We start from the raw sequence: 13,379 nt of genomic DNA, 5'->3' as shown, positions 1-13,379 counted from the left end.
CCTAGAATATTCCATGGCACCTGGAAAGATGCCCATTTAGTGTGTGAAATGAATGAAGACACACTTTAGCTGAATGCTGTGTTCAGACTGTGTTTATTGGTGATTTTTCCTCAATAATGTTAATCACATTGCAAAATAATCGTTCTCTGAAGAACCAGAGATGTTTATGCAGAAGAGGGGCAGAGTGGCCAGGGGGAAGGGAAACACTAGGGGGCGAATATGGTTGAAGTACATAACATGCATGTATGGGACATTAAAATGAAACCTCTTTGTAGAACTAATATTCATCAATGAAAAAATAAAAAAGAGGAGGGGCATGGTACTGGGGCCAGACCAAGACAAGGTCCAGTGATTTGGGGATCCAGGACTGATGCCTGCCAAGCATTGTTGTCATTCATATGTGTGTCCTTTTTAAAAGCTTTGCTTTGTTGCTCTCTGAAAGGAATTCAAGAGAATCATGAATATATACAGAGTCAGTGAAATCAATTTATGCTTAGGCTAAAATCTGAATCACATAAACTATTTTTTGAGAAAAATGTTACAAGGCAATAAGAGGGTAAATTTTTCTGCAAAAACGATCAGAAGTTGATTCTACCTCTCTATCTCTCTTCATAACCACTATTCACAAGTTGGAAAATAATAGTTTTAATTGAAATGTATTAAAACCTTAGCAATTGCTCTTATTATATAGAAAACAAATAGGCTGCCCATGTGGCTTAAGTGGTAAAGCAAGTGCAAGGCTCTGAGTTCAAGCTCCAATAGCACCATCCCCTCCCCTCCAAAAATCCCTACACAGAGGCAATGCTTTCTATCCAGTCTCTTGAATGGTGTATGCCTGGACTGGGGTGTGGCTCAAGCAGCAGAGTGCCTGCCTAACAAGTGCAACGCCCTGAATTCAAACCCTAGTACAGCCAAAAAAAATGATGCCACACAATAGTTATATAGAGAAATGTAGTTAAATTGAATTACAGTTGAAGTCCCTTAGTTTCAAAATCATGCCTTTTCCACCTTTCACAAAATTAGTTTAAAATCTAGGGACCCCATTCTCCCCTCTGTCCCCAAAACTGTAGGGTTTGGGGTAGCTGCTCAGTTTGGCTTTTTATGATGATATTGGTTGCTGTCCCACAATTAGGCATTTCAGGCCATTAAGTCTACTCCAGACTTGAGAAAGCTCATTTCCTAAATTATGAAAATAGGCCTGGGAAATTTAAATATGATTTGCCTCTCATTTAGGTATAAACTCATCCTTATGTCCTATGCAGCTAAATAGGTCAAGAAGGCGAAGAAATACCTTCATTGCTGGGGTTTGGGGATGAACCGGTATCTCCAAATTAGAAAGGATGTCTAGCAGAACATGTTTGTCACCAGTTGTTAGTGCCACAGACTCCCTGTATCCCATACTGAGTGCACTACCACTGTCATCCTGAATTCCAGTGCCAGACAGCTGAAGACATTAGTAAGAGAGTGTCCCATTGTTCACCAAGTCTTGCTCAACACTGGGTCAGATTTTAACAGAGGTTATACAGCATGATTTTATACTACACAGTCTTGTGTTATATAAAAAATGCCAGCAGAGTATTGTTTTATGTTCTTTAAGCTTTTGGGGGTGGGATAAGATGTTATACCCACAATAAAAATGAATTTAGGGCATAGTGGTGCATGTTTATAATTCCATCTACTTGGAAAGTGAAGATAGAGTAATCACAGTCCAAGGCTGGCCTAGGCAAAAGTGTAAGACCCTATGTGCAAAAAGGACTCAGGTCATGACTCAAGTGGTGGAGCACCTGCTTAGCAAGCATACAGCCTGAGTTTAAACCACAGTATTGCAAAAACAAAAACCAAAAAAAAAAAAACAAAAAAAAGAAAAGAGCTGTCCAATAACTTTTGCAATGATGGAAATGTTCTGCACCTGTACTGTCTAGTTCAGGAGCCACACAGGTGATTGTTAAACACTTGATGTGTGACTGGTACAACTGAGGAACTGAATTTTTTTATTTTAACGAATTTAAAACTAAATGACTAACAGTAGCTAACGGTCTCTTTATTAGAATGCACAGACTATCCTTAAGGCTCTTGTAGGAAACCTGAAGCTGTGTTAAAGTGGTCCTTGAATAAGAACCCAAGACTTTCATATGGCTCATCTTTCCTTGTCTCAAGGTGAGGGAGATCTTTTCGGAGGTCAGGCAGGCAGCTCTATACTTCAGCATCACACAGAGACAGGCCCCAAAGAAATTGTTAACTTTAAAACAAGTCAGGCAGAGATTTGACTTGCAGGGGAAGTCAGAGGTGGTTCAGTTTCTTCTCTCACTGGCTGGCTTCTCTCTTCACCATCAGCTGCTGTCCTGGCTTTGTGCTTGGCCATTGAGAAGTTTTGCTCTTCTATTGTTTTTGGAAAGTTTGGAGAGATTCTACACTCTTGAGAAGTTCCTTGGTTGGTTTGGACATGAAAATTAGAATACATTCACTCCTTTAAAGCCACATGTCATTAACCAACCTAGCGGGCAAAGGCAGCTATTCAAGAGTCTGAGATGATGGAGCTACTCAGCAGAATCAAGTGAGAGAATTCTGATCTGTCATCAAGGAAGTTTATGAAGCGAGAAGCATGTCAAAAGATGGAAACAAAAGGAAAGATGAAATGACAGAATGTCAGGTTTGGACAAAGTGAGGACTCAGAAGCCCATGGAGTTCCAGACATAGCCAGACCTTTTCCCTATTCATTCCAGCCTGAGGATGGCAGTGGTGGCAGCAGTAAATGGTACATATGCTTGCTCTGTGCTGATAATCAACTGTCTTGGAGCCAGAAGGTCATCACATCAGTGCTGCTGCCTACTATAGGGGGTCCAGTGCCAGGCTGGCCATGGAAGTCACCAGATGAATATCCAAGAGCCCTGCTCCACACTGGGATATTCCAAACCCAGAAGTCTGGAGATTGGGTGTGGCAATGGGCCTTCGCAACAGGTGATCCTGATGGACAACTAGATCTGGGGTGTCTGCAAAGACTCGGAGAATGGATTTTCCTTATTAGAGAAGATAAATACTAGAGCCGGGATGAGGTAAATACTAGAATTGAGGTTTTCCAGCAGAGGGAATCAGAGGAAAAGAATTATTTGCTCAGATCCTAGGATAATGCATGTAGCATCAGTATAACTTATACCTCACAAAAGAAAGGGTTTTGTTGCTGGTTGTCTACTTTCTACCAATTCTTAAGATGATATAAACTTAGTGACACCAAACATTGTTGTAGCAATATTTTATATACATGGGTGATAGACAGTAGCAAGAGTCTAAAAGACTCTACAAAGAAGACTATGTTCTTAGAGTAGGATCCTACAAGAATGAGCATTTACTGTTGATCATTAGAAAGAATAAAATGGGACATTCCAAACAATCTTATTTTGGAATTTTAATATTAATGAATCAAAGTCTTTCATGTGATAGAAAATACTGATAGGAAGTGACATCCAAATAGAGCCCTGAACTTAAGAGTTGCCCTTTTGTGGAGTTCATTTCGTGTCTGTGGTAACTTGTAGCTATTATGGCCAAACTCACAGGTAAGCATTCAACCTCGTTCTTTTGTCCTTTAATCCACTGGGAACCCCGAGGGCTCAGTGTTCATGTCTCTGTGAAAAGTGAAGGTAAGTCCTTTGGTGAAGGACCCATTTCCCTGGTTGTTACTGTCTCTCCCTTTCACATTGGGTGAGATGTGGACAGGGAAGTTTATGTACGTATTCCATCGATACTGCTTGGTGTCTAATAGGCCTCCAGGCCACAAAGTCTGAGGTATGAACAGGTAGGAGAGTCAAGAAGAGAAGGAAGGCAATACTCCTGCTTCATTGATGGAATGTTCTGTTCACATAAGGTTCCTGAGTCTTTTCTAGACTTTTGTGCCTTTTGGCTATAATCAAATGTAGCCAGGAGTACAGACACAAAGATTCCTCTGTGTGAGAGTGTGTGGTCACAATTCACGCCCAGCATGGAAACCTACAGAGACACAGTTAAGGTGGGGAAGCATTCAGAGAATGTGGCTGAGGCTAGGCCCAGGTGGGGACAGGGCCTCCTCAATCCTCTTGGACTTGCTCAGAGGAACTCCAGGGAGTCAGAAGATCCATTGACAGGTCCCCCTGCTCTTCTTTGGATCTGACCTGGATGTAGCCCAACAAATCCATAGTATCACCACAGACTTTCTGAAGTCGTGAAACCTTTTCATAAGGCAAGGACCAGCGCCAGGCTTGGGAGACGTTGAGGGCATCTCTAGCATTTGTGTGAAAGGCATGCTGACCCATGCCCTTACCACGGGTGATGTTGTGTACCCAGGTCTGGAGATAGGGCAAAAAGTCCAAGCCTACGAATTCATACATCTGCGAAGTTTGGGCCAGGGGGGCCCGGACCAGGTCCTCATAGCGAATGAGCAAGTAGCGCTGTTGTAGATCTTTGGGCAAGGTCTGAATGGCTTTGACCATCTCCAGCTGGCTTCTGCAGATGGTCTGCATGACATAGTATGGTTGGTCCTCCTCCTTGAGGTTTTGCCAGAGCTGCCCCAACACCATGCGACTGTCAATCTTGAGTTCTGCCGAGGTGTGTTCCCGGGAACGGAAGACAGCCCGGGGGTCGCGCACCAGGTGCACGATGTGCAGGTTGAGGGAGGGGTCGGTGAGCAGCGGGTAGAGCACCTGCAGGTTGAAGAAGCGCACCTCCTTGAGCACCACGTGGCTGTAGGAGAGGCAGGCCTCCTGCGCGCTGTGGAAGGGCTGCTGCCCGCACAGGAGCTTGCAGTGCGTGTGCGGGATGATCGTGTCGCGAGAGAAGAATTTGCAGGCAGGTGGCGAACACAGGGCGCGGCTGTGTTCCCAATGGAAGAGGCTAGACTGTTTCCGAGGACCCGGCTTCATGTAGGCATCAAAGACGCTCATGTCGCACAGAAAGACAGAACGCAGCAGGTCCCGCACTGCCATGTGCAGCCTCCAGGCAGTGCTGTGTGTGAAGCTCATCCACACGTGCCAGGCGGGCTCCATCAGGTAGAAGACATCTGGGTGCTGCCCAAAAAGCTGCCCCACAAGAGAAGAGCCAGAGCGCCAGGAAGACAGGACCAGCACGTGCATGGGTTTAGGCTCCTCCTTCACAGACAGGGAGATGTCATATACATGCAGGAAGAGAAAAAAGAGGACCATCTGGGAAACCAGGAAGAGCAGGAGACTCAGTTTTTTGGGCAGTATCATTGTGCCACAGTGGTAGACCTTGTAAGGACAAGCAGAAGGGCCTGAGTTAGGATGTCTTGCCAAAGCCATCTCTTCCCTGACCCCCTCCAAGGAGGAACCATTTGCACAGTCCCCTCTCCAGGTCAATTCCTGTCCTCTGAAGTTAATATATCGGTAAGTTCTATGTATTTTGGGGTCTTTAATTCCTCCCTTCAGGTGTTTCTTGTCCATCAGACCACCAAGAAACCTGAACTCAGCTTATTCAATCACCATAAGGGAACAACTCCACCGTGGCAACCTGGTGGCACCTGTCTTCACACAGGCCACCACAAGCAAAGATCAGGCTCAGTGTGACCAAATTGATTCAATGCCTTGTGATCCTTCTGAAACCAAGAGCGATGTGCCACCCAGCAATAAGCTGGCGTGAGGCCATTTGTCACTCCTCCTCCATTATTTTTGGTGCTTCTCTATTTGCTCTAATGGCTAGTATATATTGCCATCAGTATACAGTAAAAAGTCTATCTCTGCCCCACACCTGCCCAATTCTCAGCTTATTCCTACACAGTAGCTGGGTTCATTTTTTAGTTATTTCAGTCGCTTTATGCAAACACAATAAAATGCAAATGTATATATATCTTTAATGTTTTCCCTCTTGAAAACATCAAAAAATAGTAAGCTATCCCTAGTTGGCTACACTTTGTTTTCTTGTCAACACATCTTGGGAGAGATTTCACAGCAGTACATAAAGCATTTCCTTGTTCCTTTTTGCCACACAGAATTCCATTGTATGGACATACAACAGTTAATTTAACCAGTTTCCTCATTGGTGGGCTTTTGGATTGTTTCCAACTGTTGCCATTTCAAATGCTTCAGTAATGACCTTCATGTTATGTACATGTGTATAAGATAAATGCCCAGAAGCTGGGTGTTGGTGGCTACTCAGGAGGCAGAGATCAGGAGGATCATGGTTTGAAGCCAGCCTGGGCAAATAGTTTGTGAGAGCCTATTTCAAAAAAAAAAAAATCACAAAAAGGACTGGTGAAGTGGCTCAAGGAGTAGTTCCTGAGTTCAAGCCTCAGTATGGAAAAAAAGAAAAAGAAAAAAGATAAATGCCCAGAAGTGGAATTGCTGAGTCAAAGGGTATGTGCATGCATAACTTGGGTATCAGTTGAGATTCTGGGAAAGAGCCCTGAAGCCTTCAAACTGATCATATACCATTCTCTATATCCAGGGCGCCAGAGATATTTGAGAGTAGATTTTGGAGGAAGAATTGGGTCACAGATGTGTCTCCTGGAGTTTATAAGTTGCTTCCTCAAAAGGTAGAACATGTGTTGCCAGCTCATGGGCTTCCCTTGGAAGTTCCCTGAACCTTCTGGGAAGTGTATAAATGACCCAAGCCAGACCTTGGGTGGCAGTGCAGAAACACCACCCCTCCCCCACACCCGCCTTCCATTCATTACAACAATGCTTTTCCTCTGCGTGTGCCAAAAGGACCCAGTGAGGATCACCTTTTCTTTGTGGCCAAAACCCACTATGCTATCTGCCTTATTGTCGGGGGTGGGGTGGGGGGTAGTGGTGGAGGGTGATCTTAATGAAGGGTGATTCCTGCGTTGTAGTCCTGGCTCTGTGGAATAGAAGAGGACCCGCTAAGATAAGCAACTAGTTCCTAAAACTTGCGTACAAGAGGAAACGATTAGAAACTACACCATTGTCAATAGCGGCCCAAGGATGCCTTCCCTACCCATACTCCCCAGAGACACAAGATAACACTTGAGCAAGAGAGCTTCTCCTAGGAGCAACAGGAGAATGAGGAAAACTTTGGAACAAATGTAGGAAACAATGGAGCAACAGGGATTGGAAAACAAAAAGAGAATAACTTGACCTGTGTACAATTCTAAGGAGACTGTGGTGGAATTTTAGAAGCAGGGCTTGTAATCACTTTAGGAGCATGCTAACATTTCCTGTGGATTTGGAAAGCAGACCTTTCAGGGTGCACCTCCCTACCTGCATCGCAGCTTTGGGCTAACTAACTTTATCCTGTGAGGCTCCATGTGCCCTCCTGTGTGCCACCTGCTCCTGGGCTCAGGCCATTTCTCTCAATAAGCCGGACTTGGGCCTCCAAACTGTCCCTAGTTTTTATCATGGCCCTGACGAATTCCTGTGGGAACCCTCTGACTTTCTTCTCTGTTTTTTCTTTCCATGAGCATGTTACCTGACCAGAAAGAGAAGGCTTTTGTGAAGTAAGTCCCATCTCTGATGACTGGACTCAGGACAACACGTGGTGGGGCTGCCCAGACAGCTAGGGAACACTGAGAGTGGATGTCAGGCACAGCTCAGCCCTGTAGAGACTGCCGTCTGCAGTGGAGGTGGATGTTCTTGAGATAGGGTCTTGCTAACCATGGTAGAGATGGCAGACTGGGCATTCTGGCATGGAAGTGTGTAACTGAGAAGTTTCCTTTTCCCTGCTGAGGCTCCTCAAGCATACTGTAATTCTTCAAGTGATTAGGGCTCCTGAAAGATTTTGCTGAATAAATGAAAAGTCAGGAAGTATTCCAGTGTGGGACATAGCATAGTCATTGTTGGAAAGCTGAAAACCCCTGGGACAGCTATCCAGAAGATGGAGATGGAACCATTGTGGTTGAAAGACATCCTGGGCAAAAAGTTAGCAAGACCCTATCTCAAAAACAATCTCGGAATGGTGGCTCACACCTATAATCCCAGTCTTTTGTATCAGTCATTAAGATTTAGGTGGCTCCCTTGAGTATTGAGCATATAACCAATCCTTTCTCAGTTGCATCCATCAAGATAAAGTCAGATACCTCATTTTGATGTGATTTAGCACAGTTAACCTCACTCTAACAAGAGCTCCTACATTGAACAGTGGTGATTAAAACCAGGAGGGAAAAAAAATCCACGAAAAAATTTTAGAAAATTTTTATTAAAAAGAAACAAAATCCCCATTGCCAGTTACTGGCTCCCTTGCTCTAACTAGCTCAGTTACTAGGTGAACAAGGCAAAAGAAAACAAACTCAGCACATCCCATCCTTCCCACTGAAAAAATTAATTTGAGCACCTGTTGTGCCAATGATGGTTGATTGACAACATCTTGGAGCCCAAAGGACAGCCCATCACTAAAGAGTTGTGATAATGTTAGGGTCCTGAAAAGTATCACCAAAGGGATGGCAGTAAGGAAGAGCCTGTGAAGTTACAGGGACCAGGAAGGCACCAGGACCAGGATTTCACATAGCAGCCAGATAGCAGAGGGCTGAGTTAGGCTTTTAGAAACGAAATGGGAAATCCTGAGAGAAAACCAAACAGATACCAATTTAAGAAGCCCAGATTTCAGTCACTTGGTGAATTCCTAATTTAGATTCCACAATGAGATTATGCCCCTGCAACCGGAAATTAGAAATGGCAGAAGATAACCTTGCACAAACTGAGAGAGAGAGAGAGTGATAAGGACACCAGCCTTATCACTGATCTGGGAAATCCGCAGAGCCAAGCACCAGGGCAACGGCTGTTCACAGAACTAATTAGACTGAGGTTGCCAGTGCTGGACCTGGAGTGCCAGTGATGGTGCCCCACGTACCATGTGCTCAGCAAATGTCTACAACAAACGGCCAAACATTTGTAGAGCATGTTTTACTGTTTGAGGTGTCCTCATTGACCCAGGAAGGATGGCTGGGCAAAGTGTTACTGTTTTTATTTCATACATAGAAAATTATTCCATTTCCAATAAGAAGTTCAAAGTCATTCAAAATATAAGTTCCTTCTACCTTAGCTGATACACCGGCCCGGAAATTTCGTATTTATTTGTGTGTGAGTGAGTGTGTGTGTGTGTGTGTGTGTGTGGTTCCGGGGATCTAACCCAGGGTCTTGCACATGCTAGGCAAACACCAAACCATTGAGCTACATCTCCTGCCCACATAACTTCCTATTTATATCTGCATGGTATTTCCCAATTTACAGATTCCTTTGAAGGGCAGTCGTGAAAGCAATACAGTTAGACATGCAGGACTGGGATGATCCAGTTTCTCATTTTTCAGAATAAAGAAACTGACTTTGATCAATTGACTCCTCATCTGTAATAACCCTGCCCAGATCAGAGCCCCAGGCTTTTGGGTCCCAGGTCTGAAAGTTTTTCTATGATCACATTCCATTCCACCTGAGTTGGAAAAAACCTGCAGCTCCCTCTACTTCCTATCTCCCCTCCCCAGCAGAGAACAGCAGAGAAGCTGTGGGCAGTACAGAAACTTGAACTCCAAAGCTTGAACTTGAACTCCTGAAGGGATCAGATGTGCCAGTGGACTGGCTAAAAAATTTACATCAGAACAGAACCACCCACATTCTAGGCTCTTTTGGATCTTTAATGAATGGAGCCAGTGGGGAAGCTGCTTACTGGTTTGTGTTTTTCTCCAGAAAATTCCCTCGGTAACTCAGATCTCATCCACCTTTCACTATCCCCCCTCCTCAGCCATCTAAATCCTTAGCTTAGCTGCCAGAGGTTATCTGATACTCCGCTCCAGTGGCCCTGGGATCATAGGCTGCATAGCAGGTGCACCCAGAGAGAGTGTCTTCTTACCTTGTTAATGGCTTGGGCTTCCCCACTGCTTTTGAGAGTCTCACAGCTGGCCAGGCTGAGCACTGCTCTCTGACTCACCAACGCCCCCTCAGCTTCCTCCTCCTCCTCCTTGCATTTTGCATATCCATCTGTTTTACTGCCTTTGCCCTTTGGCTGGGAAAAGGACTCACCTTGGAAGACAGGCTTGGGAAAACACAGGCTCCCAGAAGCTGTGACATTAGCAGCTTTAACAGAGGGAGACTGGACTGGGAGATGAGGCTCCCAGTGAGCAGAAAGCAGGGAGAAGAGGCTGTCTCCCACTTCCGGAACATTGACTTCTCTGAGGCAGCCCCATGGTCAACTCCCTTAGGGCAGCATGGAAGCAGAAAGACCCCTGGAGAACTAGCAGATGAGGCTGACAGGAACACTGCCTGACGGTTACAACCAAAATGCCCACAAGATTTTCAGCCTTACTCTTTTGTCTTATTCTTGTCTCAAAGGGCAAAATGCGAAGTTTATTTCTGCATTGCTTGTTCACTCCACCCTAGGGAGGTAACATTTCTCAGCTTTTGTGTCACACCCAACATCATCACCCTCCTCACAGCCGGTAATAAATAATGTTCTGGGAGGACATGAGTGTTTGAAGTAAAGAGTGAATAATCTCCCTTTAAAGAAAAAAAAAAAGGTTTTTCAAGATGATAACATCTTACTGTGTGTCCTTGGGAAAATCACGTACCCATTCTGAGCTACTTTACATGGTTGCCACCAGTCTAAAATTACAGATGCATATCAATAAGTGTAAATTGTCTTGGACAATTTGTTGTTCGTGACACAGACTCTCAAGTCAGAGATCTGGATAAGTCACTGCGCCTTTTAGAGTCCTAGAATATCAGTATAAAATAAGGGTGACAGTGTTCACCTTATGGTATTATTGGGAACGTTAGTACACTAAGCCCCTAACACAATATTATGACGGTAGCAAGAGTTTAAAAAAGAGTTCGTTATTATCAGATAATAACAATACCTCTTTTTTCTTACGTTGCTACTGGTTCATTTTCCAAGCTTTGGAAGGGAGAGAGCAGCCAGGCGTCGTATGAGTTCTGAGACATGCCAGAATCTGGCTGATTTCCACCAGCTGAGTCCCCTGAGGCCTTATCATAGTCAAATGACAAGAACCTGAGGAGGTTGTCTCCTCCTGATTCCCATTGTGCATCTCTTCCTCTCTTCTTGTTTCCTTCTGGAGGACAAGGTGAAATTTCTCCTCCTCTGAGTGATTCTTCTGTGCAGAGATGCAAACTGAAGAGCCAGAAACTGGCAGCTGGCAGTTCTGCTTTTATTCTTACTTTAAAAATAATACTTGCTAAGTATAAGAAATTTGAGAAATATGACCTATCTAAGGAAGGGAATATAAATCTTTTTGCATGTTGATGCCCAGAGAAAGTCACTGTTGTTTATTTTCCCATGCACATAGATATCTGTATAATTAGCTGGGTGTAGTGGTTTCCACCTGTAATCCCAGCACTTGGGAGGTTGAGACAGGAGGAGCTCATGTTGGAGACCATTCTGGGCTACATAGGGAGACCCTATCTCAAAAACATTGTGTATAGTTGAAATCACAGACAATACAGTTTTGCATTTACTTTCCTTTTCATTTTTGCTTTAAGATAGTTTAAGTTATGAAATACAATTAGGACATAAAAGTACAATTAACAAATAAAGGAACTATCACTTCAATAAAAAACAAAAACAAACAAATCGCAGGCCTGTTCATGGTTTAGTTATGACTAAAGATACTTGATGTTTATCCTGGCACACCTCTACTTTGTTGTCTCTTGAGGATGCTGGGAAATAAGCTGTGATTAGCTTTGAGATTTTTTTTTTTTGCATGACTAGGGTTTGAACTCAGAACTTCAAGCTTGCAAAGCAGGTACCTATTGATTGAGACAAGAGCTCTGGGATTTTTGCTTCATGCTAGCTCATAAGCATTTACCCATGTTAGCCAGTACTTTTGGGAGATGTTATTTTGAAAGATTTATAATATTCCAACATTCTATTGTCTGACATTTAGATTACTTCTAATTTTCCCCGTTGCTCATGACACTGTGATGACTAGGTGATCTTACTGAATAAAAGAGATTGGATGAAGAGATTATGGGGCATGAAGACTACAAAAAAAGTTAATTATAGCTACTTCTTAGTCTGAGCTTGCTGTCAGCCAGTATTATATATCATGCTTATTTACCTTGTCTGTATTCAGTCTTTGCAGTAGAAAGTAAATTCTGTATTTCCCAGGTGACAGAATAGAGGCTCTGAGAAGGTAAGTCATGTATCTATATTTGCATGGCTTATAAGTGGCAAGGTCTAGCTTCAACCTCAGGTCTGACTTCAAAGCCTAAGCTTGTTTATCATGCAGTGCTACCCTCCCCCCATCACATTATCACAGCCCAGGATGATTGTGTCTATTCTTTTCATTGTATTCCCGAAAAATACAGTGCACAATTCTTTCCATAGTTACATAAAAATAAATTTAATATTAACAAAGAGCAAAGAACTGCCAAAATCCCTAGCCATTTGTAATCCCCAGCTCTTCCCCCTCATGGGGAAATTCTACTAACTTTATGGGGAGAGGAAAAAAAAGAGCAAATACATCTTTGTCAACCACCTGAACACTGATAGTTTTTAACCCAGATTTTTCTAATGTTGTCTTTTTGTTTTCTCAAAGCTTTCAAAAATATAAGGTTACTCAAATACACTATAACCCTTAAGTAATTCAGGTCACCTATACTACTTCTTCCTTGACAGGGAGACATTTGGATGCTGGCAACTCTACCAAGGTCTTTCCATGGAAATTCCCCAGAGAAAGCACCATTTCTCTAAGGCAGCCCTGTCCAATAGAAGCTTTTGCAACAGAATGTTATTTATCTGTACTGTCCAACACAGTAGTCACTACCACTCAGGCCACTGAATACTTGAAATGTGCTTCTAGTTGCTACCATATTGGATGTACTTTTGAGGTTGTAGTGATCCAATCTCTTTCTTTTTGAGTCCTAGAAAATCTGATGGGTGATATAGACCTTTTTTTTTTCTTAAGAAAATGCACACTGGATCATATACAAACACAAAATTGTATCCAATTTCAGGGAATCTTAAGCTCAGAATCCCTACAAAAGGCTGTGTATATTTTATTTCTCCAAGCATGGTTGGAAGACAATTGTCTCCCTGGATCCACTAGGACTAGATCTTTCTGATTTGGCTAAACTTCTGGAGGTTTGACCTTAGCATCTTAGAGACACAGCATCTTCTGAAGAAGTATCTACAGGCCAGAAAGGGAATCTTGGTTGTTACAAATGGATAATTGCCTTAAGTAGAAAGTACTTTTAGCTGGGACCTGGCAGTGGACACCTATGTAGAGACTCCCATGGCACTAGGATGGCCTTTTCTCTGTGTTAGAAATATTTGTTTCAATAGTGGAAGAACAAGTTGGATTAGGATAGGTCAGGATTAGGAAATAGGAGAAAGCAGTTGTAAGTTTCTCGCTTCCTTGAGGCTTCTTAATAGGACACAGAAGGTGGGAAAATGGGGATCAAAGAGCCAGGAATTCCTAGGAAAACCCAGGGATCCTT

At 43.4% G+C, this 13,379-nt stretch overlaps 1 protein-coding gene across 1 annotated transcript; it reads right to left on the bottom strand.

The window, feature by feature from the left end:
- Nucleotides 1-3,390: 3,390 nt before the first annotated feature.
- On the bottom strand, nt 3,391-10,183 carry Chst4 (carbohydrate sulfotransferase 4). Its single transcript, XM_020188217.2, has 2 exons — nt 9,778-10,183; nt 3,391-5,234 (listed from the first exon to the last, which is right to left on the bottom strand). The coding sequence occupies exon 2, from the start codon at nt 5,214-5,216 to the stop codon at nt 4,059-4,061; it is 1,158 nt and encodes a 385-aa protein (XP_020043806.1). The 5' UTR covers nt 5,217-5,234; nt 9,778-10,183; the 3' UTR covers nt 3,391-4,058.
- Nucleotides 10,184-13,379: the final 3,196 nt, after the last annotated feature.

This window comes from Castor canadensis, chromosome 15 (genome assembly GCF_047511655.1).
Source record: "Castor canadensis chromosome 15, mCasCan1.hap1v2, whole genome shotgun sequence".
In the NCBI taxonomy this organism is placed as follows: Eukaryota; Metazoa; Chordata; class Mammalia; order Rodentia; family Castoridae; genus Castor; species Castor canadensis.
The sequence above is the reverse complement of the archived record's forward strand: the minus strand, read 5'-3'. Positions and strand labels throughout refer to the sequence as shown.